Below are 18136 nucleotides of genomic sequence, written 5' to 3' on the forward strand. Positions count from 1 at the left end.
AGACCACATCTCCAGACCATTTGGGGCCTGGGGAACTCACCACACTGAATGGAAGGACATAAATCTGGCTGGCTTCACTACCTGCTGATTGTAGAGGCACAGGACCTTGAGTGAACACAGGCGTTAGCTAGGCTGAGGTTACAGCAGACCTTGGGTCATACCCAGTGCTGTGTTAGCTTTAGGTCTGACCCAGTGCAATTCCAGAGGCGGTGGCAACACGGATGTCACCCCTCCCCCCAGCTTCAGGAAGTTCAGCAAAGAGAGACCGAAAGAAACTGCATTTGTTCGGGAGAAAGTAAGGAAAGAGAACAAGACCCTCTGCCTGGAAATCCAGAGAATTCTTCCAGATCTTAGTCAACCCCACCAAGGCGGTGGTATCTCTACGATACTGGAAGAACCACAGCATTATTGAGCTTGGGGCCCAAGTCCCTTCGAACACTTAGAAAGTCTTCCCAAGAAAGATGGGCAAAAACAAGCCCAGACAGCAATGACTACAATAAATACCTAACTCTTCAATGACCAGACACCAATAAACATCCAGAAGCATCAAGACCATCCAGAAAAACATGACCTCACCAAACAGACTAAATAAGGCACCAGGGACCAATCATGGAGAAATACAGATATGTGACTTTTCAGACAGAGAATTCAAAATGACTGTGCTGAGGAAACACAATGAAATTCAAGATAACACAGAGAAAGAATTCAGAATCCTATCAGACAAATTTAACAAAGAGACTGAAATTATTTTGTAAAATCAAGCAGAAATTCTAGAACTGGAAAATGCAACTGACATACTGAAGAATGCATCAGCCTCTTAATAGCAGAATGTATCAAGTGAAAGAAACAATTAGTGAGCTTGAAGACAGGCTATTGAAAATGCACAGAGGAGACAAAAGTAAAAATAAGAAACACTCTTACAAGATCTAGAAAACAGTCTCAAAACGGTGAACTTAAGAGTTACTGGCATTAAAGAGAAGGTAGAAAAAGAGATAAGGGTAGAAAGTTTATTCAAAGTGATAATAACAGAGAACTTCCCAAACCTAGAGAAAGATATCAATATCTAAGTACAAGAAGGTTACAGAACACCAAGAAGATTTAACCTAAAGAACACTGTGTCAAGGCATTTAATAATCAAACCCCCAAAGGTCAAGGATAAAGGATCCGAAAAGCAGCAAGAGAAAATAAACAAATAACATACGATGGAGCTCCAATTTGTCTGGCGGAAGACTTTTCAGTGGAAACCCTACAGGCCATGAGCGAGTAGTATGATATATTTAAAATGCTGAAGGAAAAAATTTTTATCCTAGAATACTCAACAAAAATATCCTTCAAACATGAAGAAGAAATAAAGACTTTCCCAAACAAATGAAAGCTGAAAGATTTCATCAACACCACCAGCCTGTCCTAGAAGAAATAACAAAGGGAGTTCTTCGATCTGAAAGAAAAGGACATTCATGAACAATAAAAAATCTTCTGAAAGTACAAAACTCACTGGTAACAGTAAGCACACAAACACAGAATACTATAATACTGTAATTGTTGTATGCATACTACTCTTAAGTAGAAAGACTAGTGATGAACCAATCAAAAATAATAACTATAACAACTTTTCAAGACAAACAGTAAAATAAGACATAAAGAGAAACAAAAGTTAAAAAACGAGAGGGATGATGTACAGAGATTTTATTAGTTTTCTTTTTGTTTATTTATGTAATCAGTGATAAGCTGACATCAGTTTGAAATAATAGGTAATAAGACAGTGTTTGCAAGCCTTACGATAACCTCAAAAAAAATACAATGTATACACCAAAAATAAAAAGCAAAAAATTAAAACATACCACCAGAGAAAACCACCTTCACTAAAAGAAAGACAGAAAGGAAGGAAAGAAGGAAGAAAAGACCACAAAACAACCAGAAAACAAATAACAAAATGGCAGGGGTAAGTCCTTACTTATCAATAATAGCATTGAATGTGAATGCACTAAACTAATCAAAAGAAAAAGATTGGTAAATGGATTAAAAAATAGGAACAACCTGGTTGCCTACGAGAAACACATTCCACCTATAAAAACACCTGAACTAAAAATAAAGAGACGAAAAAAGATATTCCATGCAAATGGAAACAAAAAGAAGAGTAGGAGGAGCTGTATTTGTATCAGACAAAACAGATTTCAAGACAAATATTATAAGGAGACAAGGTCATTATATAATGATAAAGGAGTCAATTCAGTTAAGAGGATACGATAATTGTAAATATATATGCACCCAATGCTGGTGTACCCATAAATATAAGGCAAATATAATTAGAGCTAAATGGAGAGACTGAGCAAAATACTGTAACAACTGGAGACGTCACCATGCAACTTTCAGCATTGGACAGATCTTTCAGACAGAAAATCAACAAAGAAACATCAGACTGAATCTGCACTATAGAACAAATGATCCTAAACAGAATATTCCATATAATAGCTGTAGAATACACATTCTTTTCCCCAGCATAAGGATCATTCTCAAGGACAGACCATATGTTAGGTCACAATACAAGTCTTAAAACATTCGACTAATATCAAACATCTTCTCTAAACGCAATCAAATAAAACTAGAAACCAATAAAAAGAGAAAATTTTGAAACTATACAAACACAAGGAAATCAAACAATAGGCTTCTGAATTAACCGTGGATAAATCAAAAACTTAAGAAAGAAAACGAAAAATTTCTTGAAACAAATAACAGAAACACAACATACCGAAACCTATAGGATACAGTGAAAGCAGTACTAAGAGGGAAGTTTATAGCTGTAAGTGCCTACATCAAAAAAGAACAAACACTTCAAATAACACGCATCTTAAACAACTAGAAAAGAGCAAACCAAACCCAAAACTAGTAGAGGAAAAGAAATAATAAAGATCAGAGATAAATGAAATTGAAACAAAGAAAATACAAAGTATCAATGAAACAAAAACTTGGTTTTTTGAAAAGATAATCAAAATTGACACAACTTTAAACCAACTAAGAAAAAAAGAAGACCCAAATAAATAAAATCAGAGATGAAAAGGCAGACATTACAACTGATACCACAGAAACTCAAAGGATCATCAGTGGCTACTATGAGCCACAGTATGGCAATAAATTGAAAAATTTAGAGGAAATGGATAAATTCCCAGACATATACCACCTATCAAGACTGAACCAGGAAGAAATCCATAACCAAAACAGGCCAATAACCAGAAACAAAATCAAAGCTGTAATAAAAACATCACCCAGAAAAGAAAAGCCCAGGATTCAATGGCTTCACTGCTGAATTCTGCCAAACACTTGAGGAACCAATACCAATCTTACTCAAACTATTCCAAAAAAACAGAGGAGGGAATACTTCCAAACTCATTTTACAAAGCCAGTATTACCCTGATACCAAATCCAGGCAAAGACACATCGAAAAAGGAAAACTACAGGCCAATATCTCTGATAAATAAATCCTCAACAAAATACTAACAAACCAAATTCAACAATACATTAGAAAGATAATTAATCATAACCAAGGAGATTTATTCCAGGATGCAAGGATGGTTCAATATATGCAAATCAATCAGTGTGATACATCTTATCAATAGAATGAAGGATAAAAATCATATGATCATTTCAGCTGATGCTGAAAAAGCATATGATACAATTCAACATCCTTCATGATAAAAACTCTCAAAAAAGCCTTTCCTCTGAGATCTGGTAAACGACAAGGATGCCTACTGTCACCATTGTTATTCAACACAGTACTGGAAGTCCCAGCTAGAGCAGCTGTACAAGATAAAGAAATAAAGGGTATCCAAATTGGAAAGGGAAGAAGTCAAATTATCCTTGTTTGTAGATGATATGATCTTATATTTGGAGAAACCTAAAGACTCACCAGGAAATTATTAGAACTGATAAATTAAGTAAAGTTGCAGAATACAAAATCAACATATAAAAACCAGCAGCATTTCTATATGCCAACAGTGAACAATCTGAAAAAGAAATTTAAAAAAGTAATCCCATTTACATTAGCCACAAATAAAATTAAATACCAAGGAATTAACTTAACCAAGGAACTAAAAGACCTTTACAATGAAAACTATAAAACATTGATGAAGGCAATTGGATACAAAAGCTATGTTAATGGATTGGAAGAATCAATATTGTTAAAATGCCCATAGTACTCAAAGCAATCTACAGATTCAGTGTAATCCTTAGCAAAATACCAATGACATTCTTCACAGAAATAGAAAAAACAATCCTAAAATTTATATAGAACCACAAGAGACCCAGAATAGCCAAAAAGAATGAAACTGGAAGAGTCACATTACCTGACTTCAAATTATACTACAGAGCTATAGTAGCCAAAACACCATCTACTGGCAAAAAAAAAAAAAAAAACAGACCAATGGAACAGAATAGTGAACCTGGACACAAATGCACATGCCTACAATGAACTCAGTAACAACAAAGGTTCCAAGAACATACACTGGAGAAAAGAGTCTCTTTAATAAACGGTGCACAGAAAACTGGATATTCCTATGTAGAAGAACGAAAAGTAGATCCTCATCTCTTGCCATATATAAAAATCAAATCAAAATGGATTAAAGATTCAAAACTAAATCATCGAACTATGAAACAACTGCAAGAAAACATTCACAAAACTCTCCAGAACAGTGTTGGTAAAAATTTCTTACATAATACCCCACACGCACAGGCAACCAAAGGAAACATGGACAAACAGGACCACATCAAGTTAAAAAGCTTTGCAGAGCAAAGGAAACAATCAGCAAAGCGAAGAGACAACCCACAGAATGGGAGAAAATTGCAAACTGTCATTCTAACAAGGGATTAATAACCTCCATCTATAAAGAACTCAAACAACTGTAGAGGAAAAAAAAAAATCTAATAATGCAATTTTAAAAATGGGTTAAAGATCTGAATAGACATTCCTCAAAAGAAGACATACAAATGACAAACATGCATATGAAAAGGTGCTCAAGATCACAGACCATCAGAGAAATGAAAAATCAAACCTATAATGAGATATCACCTCATCCCAATTAAAATGGCTTTTAACCAAAAGACAAGGAATAACAAATTGCTGGTAAGGATGTGGAGAAAGGAAAATCCTGTTATAGTGTTGGCTGGAATGTAAATTAGTATAACCACTATGGAGAACAGCTTGGAGATTCCTCAAAAAACTAAAAACAGAGGTACCATATGATCCTCTGGTACCAGCAATCCCAATGCTGGGGATTTTCCGTCTTTCCAAAAGAAGGAAAATCAGTATGTAGAAGAGATTTATACACTTCCATGTTTGCTGCAGCACTGTTCACAGCAGCCAAGATTTTGAAGCAACCTAAGTGTCCATAGAGATAAAATGTGGTACACATACACAATGGAGAACTAACTATTCAGCCATAAAAAAGAATGAGATCCTGTCATCTGTAACAACATGGATGGAACCAAGGCCCTTTTGTCAAGTGAAATAAGCCAGGTACAGATAGACAAACTTCACAGGTTCTCATTTACTTGTGGAAGCTAAAAAATAAAATAATTAAACTCATGGAGAGAGATGGATGGTTACCAGTGGCTGAGGAGGATAGTGGGGGTGGAGCGGAAGTGAGGATGGTTAATAGGCACTAAAAAATAGGAATAATGAATAAGATCTACTACTGATAGCACAACAGGGTTACAATAGTCAACACTAACTTAATTGTACATTGTAAAATAACTAAAAGAGTATAATTGGATGGTTTGTTATATAAAAAATAAATACTTGAGGGGATGGATAACCCATTTACCATGATGTGATTATTACGCATTGTATGCCTGTTTCAAAGTATCTCACGTACTCCATAAATACATACACCTACTATGTACCCACAAAAATGTTAAAAATTTTAAAAATAATAAAAATAAAATTTTATCTTCTAAAAAAAAGTAGGTAGGTAAGGTTGGAGAGGTATTCCCAGGTTTCACTTGATAACTAGGAAAAATTAAGAGTTCCATATCTGCCAAGAAATGGCAGAAATAGCTGATTCAGATGCTTCTGAATGGAAACATATTACTTACAAAGAAGCATACTTTTGTGTAATTTATTAGTAAACAAACATATAAACCTTTGGTGACCTAAAGTTCATATTTAGTTGCAAAATTGTTTATTTTTCAAAACATAACATATATTGCTTGAGAAAACAATTCCTCTAAATGGTCTTAGGAAAAGAAAACACAAGCCTTATTTTTTCGTGGAATCAAAAACTGAACCACCATTCTCTCCTTCCCGATATACAAAGAATCACTACAAAACAATAGTTACATGAGAACCTGATATGACATGAAATGAGGTTTCCAGAAATCCATTATTCCATAATGCAATCACGGGACCTATTTCACAGTATATTTACAACACATGCAATAAACTTGGACTCTGAACTCCGCAGCAGCTGATTAAACAAGAAGCCTACTTCTTTTCAGCTGTCCTGGCATAGGTTTATTAAGTCTAACAAACATCAAGCTTCCAGAATGCCATAAATAACTCTGGCTTACAAGCTGTAGTAACAGTACTAAAATTTCCCCAGGTGTAAACATGTCCTACTAGCTAGAAATCCTTTAAAAGATGACTTCTAGACTGCCATTGTAGCTATCATGGACCTAAAGTTAAGGTGAGAAGGAGTAATCATTTTAACTCTTACAATACACTGTAGACAAGATTTAGTGAATCATTTAGCTTCAGAGTAAAACAGTCATCCTTACTATGGTACAATTTTGCAGATTAATTTGACAACTACTTTCACTTTTAAATCTGCACAGCACAGAAAAAGCCAAACTAAAATATAATTTCCCTATTAAATATATAGAGAAATTCATGGGTAAACTACAGTTAAACACTAATGTTTAACTGATTAGGTATCTTATTTATATGTTAACAAACTAAAACACCAAATAATAATGCCAGTATTTCATTCTTTTTTAACCAAACACTTCATATTTGAAGGAACAATAAATATTTTACTCCACTCCCAATTCAAGCCCTAGTTTTCATCTCTATATCAAAGAGGAAACCCTAATAAGTACCATCCGTATTTCTAAAACCCTATATTTCTGAACATGCTTTTGAATACGACATAAATAATTTTTTTTAAAAGCTTGACACCATGATGTCAATGTTAGGTCAGTAAATTCAATTTGAGAATTATGCACGAAAAATACCACTCAAATTGTTAGAACAAAAAGTTTTTCTAATTTATCTTCATTCACTAGAGGATTAAACTGAAGATATGCAACGTAAATTTCCCTCCATTCAAGCAAAGTCTCAAAATACCAGATAAATACAGAAAATTCTTCCACACAACTTTGCCCAATAACTTATCAACTCAGACACACAGACATGAAAACAGAGTATCTCTGAATGGAACTGTGATAATGGTTCCTGGAGTAACTGAGAAGGTCAAATTAAAGTGTTACCAAGATAGGTTACTCGCTAGCTTATAGGATCTGTCTCCTTATCAAATTTCTAGAGCAAGAATAATTTAAAAATTTACTTGCTTAAATATCTGTGTTTCCAAATAGATTCTTGAGAACATGCACGCAGCCTTTTTCACACCTCTAGACCCTAACAGAAGTATTCAGCAAACAAATGGCTGGCATTCAGTAAGTATTTACTAAACAGAACTAAAGCCACTTGCTTCTAACAATAGCTCCTTGAAATGAATGGGTAAGTATCATAACAAAAATGGTGAAATTAATTACTGGTGTTGGCTACAGCTGCCAAAGATGGACATAACCACACCTAAAAAGTCTCCAATGCTACCATGGTGGCAGTATAACAGGAGGTTTTTCAAAAGATGCTTTTTTTTTTTTTTTTTCTGAGATGGAGTTTAGCTTTTGTTGCCTAGGCTGGAGTGCAATGGCGCGATCTCGGCTCACCACAACCTCCACCGCCCAAGTTCAAGCGATTCGATTCTTCTGCCTCAGCCTCCCGAGTAGCTGGGATTACAGGCATGCACTACCACACCCGGCTAATTTTGTATTTTTGGTAGAGACGGGGTTTCTCCATGTTGAAGCTGGTCTCAAACTCCTGAGCTCAGGTGATCCACACGCCTCAGCCTCCCAAAGTGCTGGGATTACAGGCATGAGCCACCGTGCTAGGCCTAAAAGATGTGTCTTCCTTGATAACAACACTCCTAAATTTCTCAACCCCTTTGTGGCTAGGTTTGGCCATTAGACTTAAGTTCTTGACAAAAAAATTAAGTGGAAGTCTTGTGTAGGCTTTTCAAACGGCTACTTGAAGGAAGCAAACTCAGCTAAAAGCAGGACCCCACTCTCTGCCCCACTTTTTCCCCTTCCAGGCAACAACTTAGGATGTGATGGGTGGCTCTTCAGCAGCTATCTTGTATGCTGAGGTGACCTTGATTGACAATGGAAGCCAAACACTAGGATGGTAGAGCAGAAGATAAGAACTTGAGTTTCTTATACTGAGTCATAATAATACTAGCCCTGGACCACTTGCTTTCAGAATCTTTTATGTGACAGAAATAAATTTTTACCCAAGTCACCATTTTGTCCATTCTTCTACAGTTGTCAAACCTAACATTACTTGAGAGACAGTGTTTAAAAATTTAAAATGTTGACTGAATTGGCAACTAAGTCTGTGGCTTTCATGGCAACGAATGTAAATGGATCACTCTCTACTGCCCCTAAGACTTAAGATTATAGAATACAACAACTGTAATCAAATCCAATAATGTGGAAAAAAATGGTTTTGAAATGCAGAATCTTACTATAATGAAAGTATTTTACAAAGAGAGATGAAAATTCATTGGAAATGGGTGAGAGCATATAAACTACAACAGTAACAATAAGCTTAATGGTACTAAGGGCAAATTAGATTAATAAAATAGCAAAAAATTATTAAAATTTTTTTAAAAGGCTGAAGCCACTGAATTTGAAGTCTGGAAATATTGATTTCAGTTACAGGTAATTTTAGGAAAATAATTTCATATATCAAGGCCTTAGTTCTCCATTACAGAAAAGGAATTAAATAATCTCTAAGAAAATTTCAGTTCCAGAATTCTCTACATACCTTAGCATGTTAATATTAATTTAAAAGAAAACACCAAAATACATCGATATTAAGTCTAAGACAATTCTTCAAATTAAAAAGCAACTACATCTTTTCCAGATACAAAGCAATGATATCTTCCAAACACCGGTTTAAAAAGTTTTGTCACCACTGACGATATCTTATTCAGATCTTTGTGCCTGCTATTCTGGCTACCTAGAATGGACTTACCTCCAACTCTTCAACTAACTACATTTAGCTCTTTTAGATATCTTTCAGATCTTAGGATATATGTTTCTTCTTGAGTGAGGCCTGTCCTGACCCCTAGAGTAGGTCCCATCTATTTTCTTTCTTAACATACTCTCCTTTTAAACTTCATAGTACTTCATCACCACTGTTCATTCATATAATTATTTGTGTTCTTTTATTAAATGTTTCTTTCCCATTATAGCATAATATCCAGAGGGAAGAGGCATTTCTGTTTGGCTTTGTTTTCACTACTTTTTTGCCCTGATACAATGCCTAACACACAGGTAAGAGTTAATTCATGCTAGTATTTCTTATACAAAAGAACAAGCAAATGAATAAATAAAGCGGGCATTAAAGAATTGCAGAGTTCATGCAAGAAAATGTTTACCCAACTCACCTCATTAAACACAGGATACATGACTGCATAGAGGGGCATAGAAACCATGGATGTGGTCTCAGCTTCATTCTTCATCTCTTCCATTGTCATCCTCATTCAAAAGCCAACTACAGTTGAAAAAGCAGTGCTAAAATGCAGAGGAATCTTCATTCACTGCAATATTTCTTCTCTTTTTTGGTGATAAAAGAATTGGACACAAAACACACTGATCTGGTGAAAGGGAAGAAAGAACAGAGATTTACTATATTAAGGGGAAACAACAAATATCAATAATTTTCCTTTCCAAATTACAGAGTTCCTTCCTACCTTACAAAAAGCTATTTTTTAATATATTCTACTTGTGAAAGCAAACCTAGTTGGCAAGAAATTTATCTTTTCCTCCAAAGACTCAACAACTGCCCTTTCCTAGTGATTTAAGACACTGCTTAACTTGAACTCAAGAGAGTTCTCTATGAAGCGCCATGGAATAATTATGCATGTCATGCCACCATATACAATCTAAGAGACCATATCAATAAGATACATATTTATAACATTTATACACAATATAAAATTATAATCAGGAAATGCATGATGTGTAAGTGTGTGCAGAAAAACAAATTAAAGAATCAATAAAGAAGAAAGAACTAGGGTGTTTTAACATTTGTATTAAAACCTTTTTGCTATGTGTTTATTGATTCTGTCACCTGAAAATAACACAAATATAACAAGCATCAAATATTTCAGACAAACATAAAATTGAAAAAAATTTTACCAAATGTGATCCACTTGGTAAAATACCTACTACTTAACTGTGCCAGTGATACCTTTTGGTATTTAGAAGAACTATGGAAATTGCTGTCCAAATCTGGCACGAAAACTGAGAAAGAAGAAAAACCCAGAGAGGTTGGTAGTTTGGGATTAAAATCAAGAATTCAACAATAAAAGATATTTTGCCTTGAGATGTTAAGGAAATATGTTAGTTTTTAAAGAGAATACAACTATTTATTTCCTTTGCTATGGTTAAAAAAAAAAAAAAAACAGATCCTAATCGTAAAGTGAATGAGTGACAGCAGTGACACACCTATATTAAACAAAAAGCATTTTTTTAAATTAATTTCTACTACTTGTAAAGCATTTTCACAGCATAAAACATTCTGCACATGCATTTAGTCCTATAATAACCTGCTTTAAAAAAGACTGCAATTCTAATTTTACAAGTGTAAAAGCAGGCTCAAAGATAATAAATAACTTGCCCAAGATCACACAAGTAGAGACCCAAGACTTGATCCCAGGACTCTGAATATAGATCTGATACTGTCATATACCAAAACCAAATTTGAAGTGGAAATAAAGAATCCCACGTCATCTATTCAAGAAAAGTACCCAGAAGTTATAATTCACTAAACATATTTAGAGTATGTTTAGCACCACTAGGTATGAAATATAGTTCCTAATCATTAAAAATTGATCTGTGCCAGAATGTGTAAGACCTAACGAGACTGAAAGATACAATCAAAGGCCTGCAGTGACGCTTCAAAAAGCTCCAATAATCTGTTCCATTTGAAAGCTGCTTAGTATTCTACCATATCACTACCAGTGAAACGGAACTCAACACCTACAGAAACTGTTTAGTCCCATTTCTGACAGTTCTAAACATCAAAGTTTTCCTGTTTCTCACCTGAAACCTACTCCATGATTTCACAGAACAAAAAGAGCAAAAGGCGAATTCCTAAATTTCATTCCATGGGGAAAGAGAATACCATTACCTGATTATATAACTCATTTAAGTAGATGGCTTTGGTCATAGCAAGACGAAGAGAATGGAGGAAGAATAACAACAAGGAAAACTAAGAGACTTAGTGTACCTATGTCAGAAATAAACAAGACCAAAATCATAAGCAAAAAGAAGTAGATAAACACCAATTGTGGCCCTACTGTTCCTATTTAACACCTTAATGTCACTTGGTAATCTGCTCCACTTCAAAATAAATTGGGAAAACTTCATAATAAAAAAAACCTGGAGAAAAGGAGGACGGCTAAAATGCAGTGATATCAGTCAAAATGAAAAGGACAGAATGAATGCAGAATATAGACAGCAGCAAAGGCATGGTATCATCAATGAAAAATGAAGAAATGGCAAAACAAAACCAAGAACAGACCTTGAGGAGCTCTCTCATTGTGTGACAGAAAAAAAAATTATTTATTTAATAAATATTTCATTGGTTACAGAGGTATGATATCAAATATAGAGCAGTGAACAAGACAAGACAGTCTCTGGCCCCATAAAACATGTTTTATAAAAGGCAAGTCAGAAAACATACAATTGTGATGCACACACAAGGGAGAAGTCAAGCTGCTATATCGCTATGAGAGAACTGGAGAAAACCAGCATCACAAAAAAAGTTTCAAGGAGAAGAAGGTAGCCAAAAGTTTTAAATGCTACTGAGTACGGAAAGTAACTTCTAAAAAAGCGTTTGATTTCTTGATGAGGTTAAAGACATAACCTTCAAAGAGCAGAGTACTTATATACTGGGGTGAGAACTCCCTGCAGGGGCTAAGAGAGTGAGCTGGTAAGAAAGGAGTCTAAGCTTTCAAGAATCTCGGTATAAAGGAGGTGAAATACTTATAAGAAAAGTAAGCACAATGGAATTACTTTTGTGTTTTACTCTTTTGAACACATACGCATATAACTGCAGATGTAGAGGCTGCCAGAGGTAAAGGGATAAGGTAAGTGGCTAGAGTCACTTTCAGAATTACTGCTGACATCTCTACCTACCTATCCCCAATAAACCTACTCAAATACTTAATTTTTACCTTTTGTAAATACTGGCATTTAATTTTTTTTTTTTTTTTTTTTTTTTTTTTTTTTTTGAGACGGAGTCTCCCTCTGTCGCCCAGGCTGGAGTGCAGTGGCCAGATCTCAGCTCACTGCAAGCTCCTCCTCCCGAGTTTACGCCATTCTCCTGCCTCAGCCTCCCAAGTAGCTGGGACTACAGGCGCCCGCCACCTCGCCCAGCTAGTTTTTTGTATTTTTTAGTAGAGAAGGGGTTTCACCGTGTTAGCCAGGATGGTCTCGATCTCCTGATCTCGTGATCCGCCCGTCTAATATTTTTAAAACTCGTGTTTAATAATTAGTCTCTTCTCTAAAACTAACTTTACATTACTAGCAGTGCTTATTTGTCAACAAAAAGAACAGTATTTTGGCAACATCATGGGCTACATAAGTGGCTGGCCTACGGCATACATGCCATCTTTTAATACTGTTCTTATGAAAAATGCTCCAAAGAACCAATTTAAAACTCAACTTTTCAGAACACACATTAACAATAGGGGCTACTCACAGTTTCAGTAGCATTTACATGAGATTAAAAATCATCAATTCCAATACGACTTTTTAAATATTGAATTACTGTCAATTTCAACTTCAAGTTAAAATATGCCTTTGTCATTCCTTCCACATGCTTCTTCATTTGAAATAGTTCAAAGGACAACGTGCAATTACTCCACGCAACAAAGAGCCTGCTATGGAAACAGCAAAGGTCAGCTGAGCTGAGTGAGGTCTGAGGCCCCCTTTGACAAGGTGCCTTCCTTTTAGTATGAGTGTGAGCACGTCCCAGCAGCTGGGTAGCACATTAACAGAATTTCAGCCCTCTAAGGTATATTATTTTCTGAAGTAGGTGCTGTTTATGCACATACAGAAAACTGAAGATCACTGACTACAAATCCCACATCTGAAAACGCCTTAAAAAGTTATTTCATCCATTCCACTATCTACAGTAGAAACCAAAGTCCAAAAAGGGTGTAGTGACTTGCTCCTGGTCACAACTTCTAGCTCATAATTAAATAAATAATAAAAATTTAATGTTGGTATGATAGCATCATAGCAAGAACTTTATGACTGACATTTCAAATGTACTGCTTTGAGGGGAAATTTCAGTTCAAAGTAAGCTTTTTGTACTGTTAGCATCCACAGAATAAAAACCAAGAACCAGAAATGTTGATAAGAACTTAGACAAAAGGCATACTTTAAAACACATTTTTCTCCAAAAACACCCATTGTGATATCGGGATATCAACATAGAGTATAAGCAATCTTCTCATTTATAATTTCCCACTCATTTTCTTAAATATTCAAACTAGCACTGATAGTTTTCAACAGAAGATAATCAGCTTTAAATATCTTCCTGAGCTAAAGATAATTATCACTTGCTTAGTAAGAAGCCCAAAAACATAGGTATTCGCCATTCCACTGCCAAACTCTTAAATTTCTGGTGTTTCTGCCCTCCCTAACCAACTCGAGTCTGCTCATTTAAAGAGCTACACACGGGTGTATCTCAGGGCTCAGAATCAGTATTTCCTGAAACTGCCTTACTTAACTCCATCTGGGACTTGAGATAAGTCTAGAGCCAAAGCTATTTACTACCAAATGAAAGGAGTGGACCAACAGAAGCTCTTGGTACTGGTATAGGCACTTCTTGGTTAGAAAAACAGCTTTTTAAGTAATTCTACACTTAAAACGTTTGTAGGCAGGCAGGTCTTATTGTCTTGTTTTTCTCTCTAGTAAAATCCAGTACTCAGTCCTCTCAGTTGGCCCTAAATTTTTACAATTCCTGTAATTTCTCTCTCTAAAAAGGGAAAGACTGATTGACATGTATGCTGGATCTCCAACAAAATGTGCATGAACATTCAGTTAAGAGAAGTGTGTTCATTCTAGCAGTGAGCAGAATCCTGTATTTATGTTCTCAAAGTGTGTTTCTTCTTCCCAATAGAGACATTAGAGTCAGCAAAGCAGGCACATAACAGACACTTAATGTTTGCTGAGTGACCAAATTCATGAGTTAAGAGATGGACAATTTATAAATTGAATCAGTCTTGCTAATACTTTTCAAATAGCATGCCTAGCAAAATAAAAACAAACACAAAAATCAAATTAATTCTATTAACAAAGCTTGGACCCAGCCACATTATCACTGGACCCAAAATTCAGTGATGATAAGATTTCATTGTTGTTATCAGCTATACTTTCCAAAGTAATTTCATGGGAATTTTTTTAAGACAAATTTTTTTTAAGCATCAGATCATTAAAAATTATTTACAAATTCTAGTAAGGAAGTCCTCCCCAAGAGTTGGTTGACCCAGGGTTTCAAATAACTGACAATTCCTTGCTTTCTTTCAGTAACTTAACATACATACTCATCAGCTGGGCATGGTGACTCATGCCTGTAATCCTAGTACTTTGGGATGCTGAGGCGGGTGAATCACCTGAGGTCAGGAGTTCAAGACCAGCCTGGCCAATATGGTGAAACCCCATCTCCACTAAAAATACAGAAATTAGCTGGGCTTGTTGGTGGGCTTCTGTAGTCCCAGCTACTCGGGAGGCTGAGGCAAGGGAATTGCTTGAACCTGGGAGGCGGAGGTTGCAGTGAGCCGAGATCATGCCACTGCACTCCAGCCTAGGCAACAGAGCAAGATGCCGTCTCAAAACAAACAAACAAAAGTAACATACTCATCAAGCTCTTACAGAAAATGGAAATATACAAAGACTGTATAGCTCACAGGCTGGCCATTTAACACAGTTGGGAGGGGTTAACATTTGCTGACACAGTTCACATACCTTTTTAGGAATTTCTCATGCCAAAACGTTGTTAGTCACTTCCAAACAAGAGACCAAGATTTAGAGGAGAAAGCTAGGAAAAAGGGAGGCAGAGGAATAGGGTAAGTCAGTGATCCTACTATAGAGTAAAATGAGCTTGATATCTTAAGGATATACCTACATTTCTCTTCTTGACCTGCAAATTACATCTTCTATAATTCAATGTCTTCCATTTCCAGTTTTCTTAATAAAGTTAAGTGGAACTTAACCTCCTTGAACATACACTACTGTCAGTTTAGTAATTATATAATTTTACACTTAGGGACATCTAGAAGCAATCTCTTGTTAATGATAAGTGTATCAATAGCACTTTACCACTGTATTGTTTATATATATGCTTTAAAAATATCAAATGGACAATTTGTGCAGAAAGATACAAGGAAAAAGCATAAGCATTTAAAGACTCAAAGCATGGACTCAAATTCTGGTCCTGTCATTTATAAACTATCTTTGTCTCTGAACAATTCATTTCACCTCTCTCTGCTTTAGTTTCTTCTTTAATATGTTTGACAGCTCTAGGGTACTTAGCAGCACAAGCTTGTGGATCTTCAACTTGGTGCTGCTGAGACTTCTAACTCACCTTAAAAGTTAACTTTAAAAGTTAACTGCATCATGTCAAGTGTATGCACTTACATATTTTGTAGAATACTGTTTCTTTTTTTTGGGGGGGGGACAGAGTTTCACTCTGTCACCCAGGCTGTAGTGAAGTGGTGTACCTCCACCCACGTTCAAGCGATTCTCCTTCCTCAGCCTCCCGAGTAGTTGGGTAAATTATAGGCACCTGTCACCATGCCTGGCTATTTTGTATTTTTAGTAGAGACGTGGGTTTCACCATGTTGGTCAGTTTGGTTTCAAATTCCTGACCTCAGGTGATCCACCCACCTCAGTCTCCCAAAGTGCTGGGATTACAGGCATGAGCTACCGTGCCTGGCCAGAGTACTGTTTAATACAGAAATTTATAAAATGGGTAAGAAGTAACTTTTTCTACACATAGACAGTATACAGCAGGAGATAGTGCTCAGATTGGAAGAAAAAAACCTCAGTTTGAATTTTTGCTCAGCTGGATGCTATCATTTCAGTTTCGTAAATCTCTATTTCTAAACTAGTGAGAATCAGAAATATTGAAGTACTCACTTCCCCAGGTTAAGAGTAATAAATGCATATTAGACACTTAATACAGTAGCTAACACACAATAACCATTCTATTCATATTGTTATTAATATTTTAGCCAAAATTATAGGGACCTACATGGAATCGACTGCAACTAGGGTGAGGCAAACCAGATGCCTAGAACACAAAATTTTGCTCTGATTTGCACGACTTGGAGAGTTACTGCTTCTTCAAAGTTTGTACCCTAGGCACATTTCTTGCCTCACCCTAGTCCTCCCCCTGCATAACATACACAGTAAGACTCAAACACTGATATCACAATGTCATAAAGGCCACCTACATAGCATATTTTCAAAATCTTTTTTCTCCCATTTGCCAAAATGGGTGCATAAATAAACTTAGTTTTGGCTTACATAAAGTAATTTGGTCATCGGGGCATTTTAAAACTATTTGCCAAGTCAATGTTAAAATTACTTTTTCTAAATGTACATAGGTAAACTTAACAAAGGAAACCATGGTCCAGAAGCAGGTTGGGTAGCAGGCTGGGTTGCAGACTGAAATCAAGATTTGATCAAAGCCCTTGAGATAATTCATAAAAGGTGATAATCTATACAAGATAATCAAAAGTTGACAACAAAATCAAAGAGCTCATTACCTCTGAATTAGCTGATGGGAAATGGAAACAATAACAAAATAGTAACAACTGGCTCCTTAAGATACTTCAAAGCAACTTGTTCAGGAGGAAAAATATACATCTCTTTAGTTTTGACAATCCTCATTTTTTTTCCCTATGTCTAAATTTTTGGTAAATTCTGATCTGAGTAAAATTTAAATGAAAATACTTGTTGGGAGACAGGAAACAAATTTGTCGCCTTGAATATGTTTATCTTTTGCCCATAAAGTTCTCAATCTAGTGGTTTATGAATGATGATGCCTAGTTGAATAGTTGTTCGGTGTTTAATTGAGGTGCATGTCTATTTTCCTTTCTGCTAATATTATTCCTTGTCTTAATTTCTCCAATATGATGTTAATTAAAGCTTTCCTTTAAAATCCCTTAGAAATCAAACTAAACTTAAATCCTCAGACTGTTCTTATGCCCTCTCTGCTTAAAGGTACAATTAAAGGAATCTGTACCACCCTGGGTCAGAGCTACTTGCTTTGTATCACTTATAATCTTAGATACCTAGAATTTAACTTAATGACTCCTAATGGCTTAAGATCTTCTAAAACATGCAACAGGTACTTTCATTACCTTTGCACCAAAAACACTGCTACAGGCCACTCAAATGTTGATAAAAAGTATTAACCCCAGACAATAAATAGCCTCTGCCTTATTTAACATTAGATGCTAATGAGGCCAAGATTCTACCTTGATGATGCCATTTAACTTTACCTTTAGCTCCCAATTGATCTCAAATATAAATACTATTGCTTACAAGAAGAAATTAGGGTCAGAATAGTATCTGTTTTTACTGCATTTACAGTTCCTCCTGTAACCTTCACTTTGCAAAAGTGTGATTTATTTTTTAAGGAAGCATACCAAAAATAAGGTAGAACCTTGGAAATCTCTCAAATTTTGACAGTATTGCATAAATACCAATTTTAATATGGATAAAGACAAAGAGAAAGATGTGCATTTCTCAAGTAAAAAAAAAAACCAAAGGATTC

The 18136-nt window shown here is 35.5% G+C and overlaps 2 protein-coding genes across 3 annotated transcripts in view; one reads left to right on the plus strand and one right to left on the minus strand.

The window, feature by feature from the left end:
* Positions 1-18136, plus strand: part of SERPINI1 (serpin family I member 1) — a 480054-nt gene that overhangs the window by 367898 nt on the left and 94020 nt on the right. The window lies entirely within an intron of this gene.
* Positions 1-18136, minus strand: part of PDCD10 (programmed cell death 10) — a 51575-nt gene that overhangs the window by 26864 nt on the left and 6575 nt on the right. The window contains exons 2-3 of one of the 2 annotated variants that reach the window (XM_050780038.1): positions 15319-15391; positions 9723-9932 (exon numbers count right to left, since the gene is read on the minus strand). In XM_050780038.1, the coding sequence (XP_050635995.1) occupies positions 9723-9818 (96 nt within the window). In that variant the 5' untranslated portion in view covers positions 9819-9932; positions 15319-15391. The remainder of the gene's footprint in view (positions 1-9722; positions 9933-15318; positions 15392-18136) is intronic. The other variant, XM_050780039.1, reaches the window with a different exon arrangement.

The sequence above is a fragment of the Macaca thibetana genome, chromosome 2 (genome assembly GCF_024542745.1).
Source record: "Macaca thibetana thibetana isolate TM-01 chromosome 2, ASM2454274v1, whole genome shotgun sequence".
NCBI classification, from domain to species: Eukaryota; Metazoa; Chordata; class Mammalia; order Primates; family Cercopithecidae; genus Macaca; species Macaca thibetana.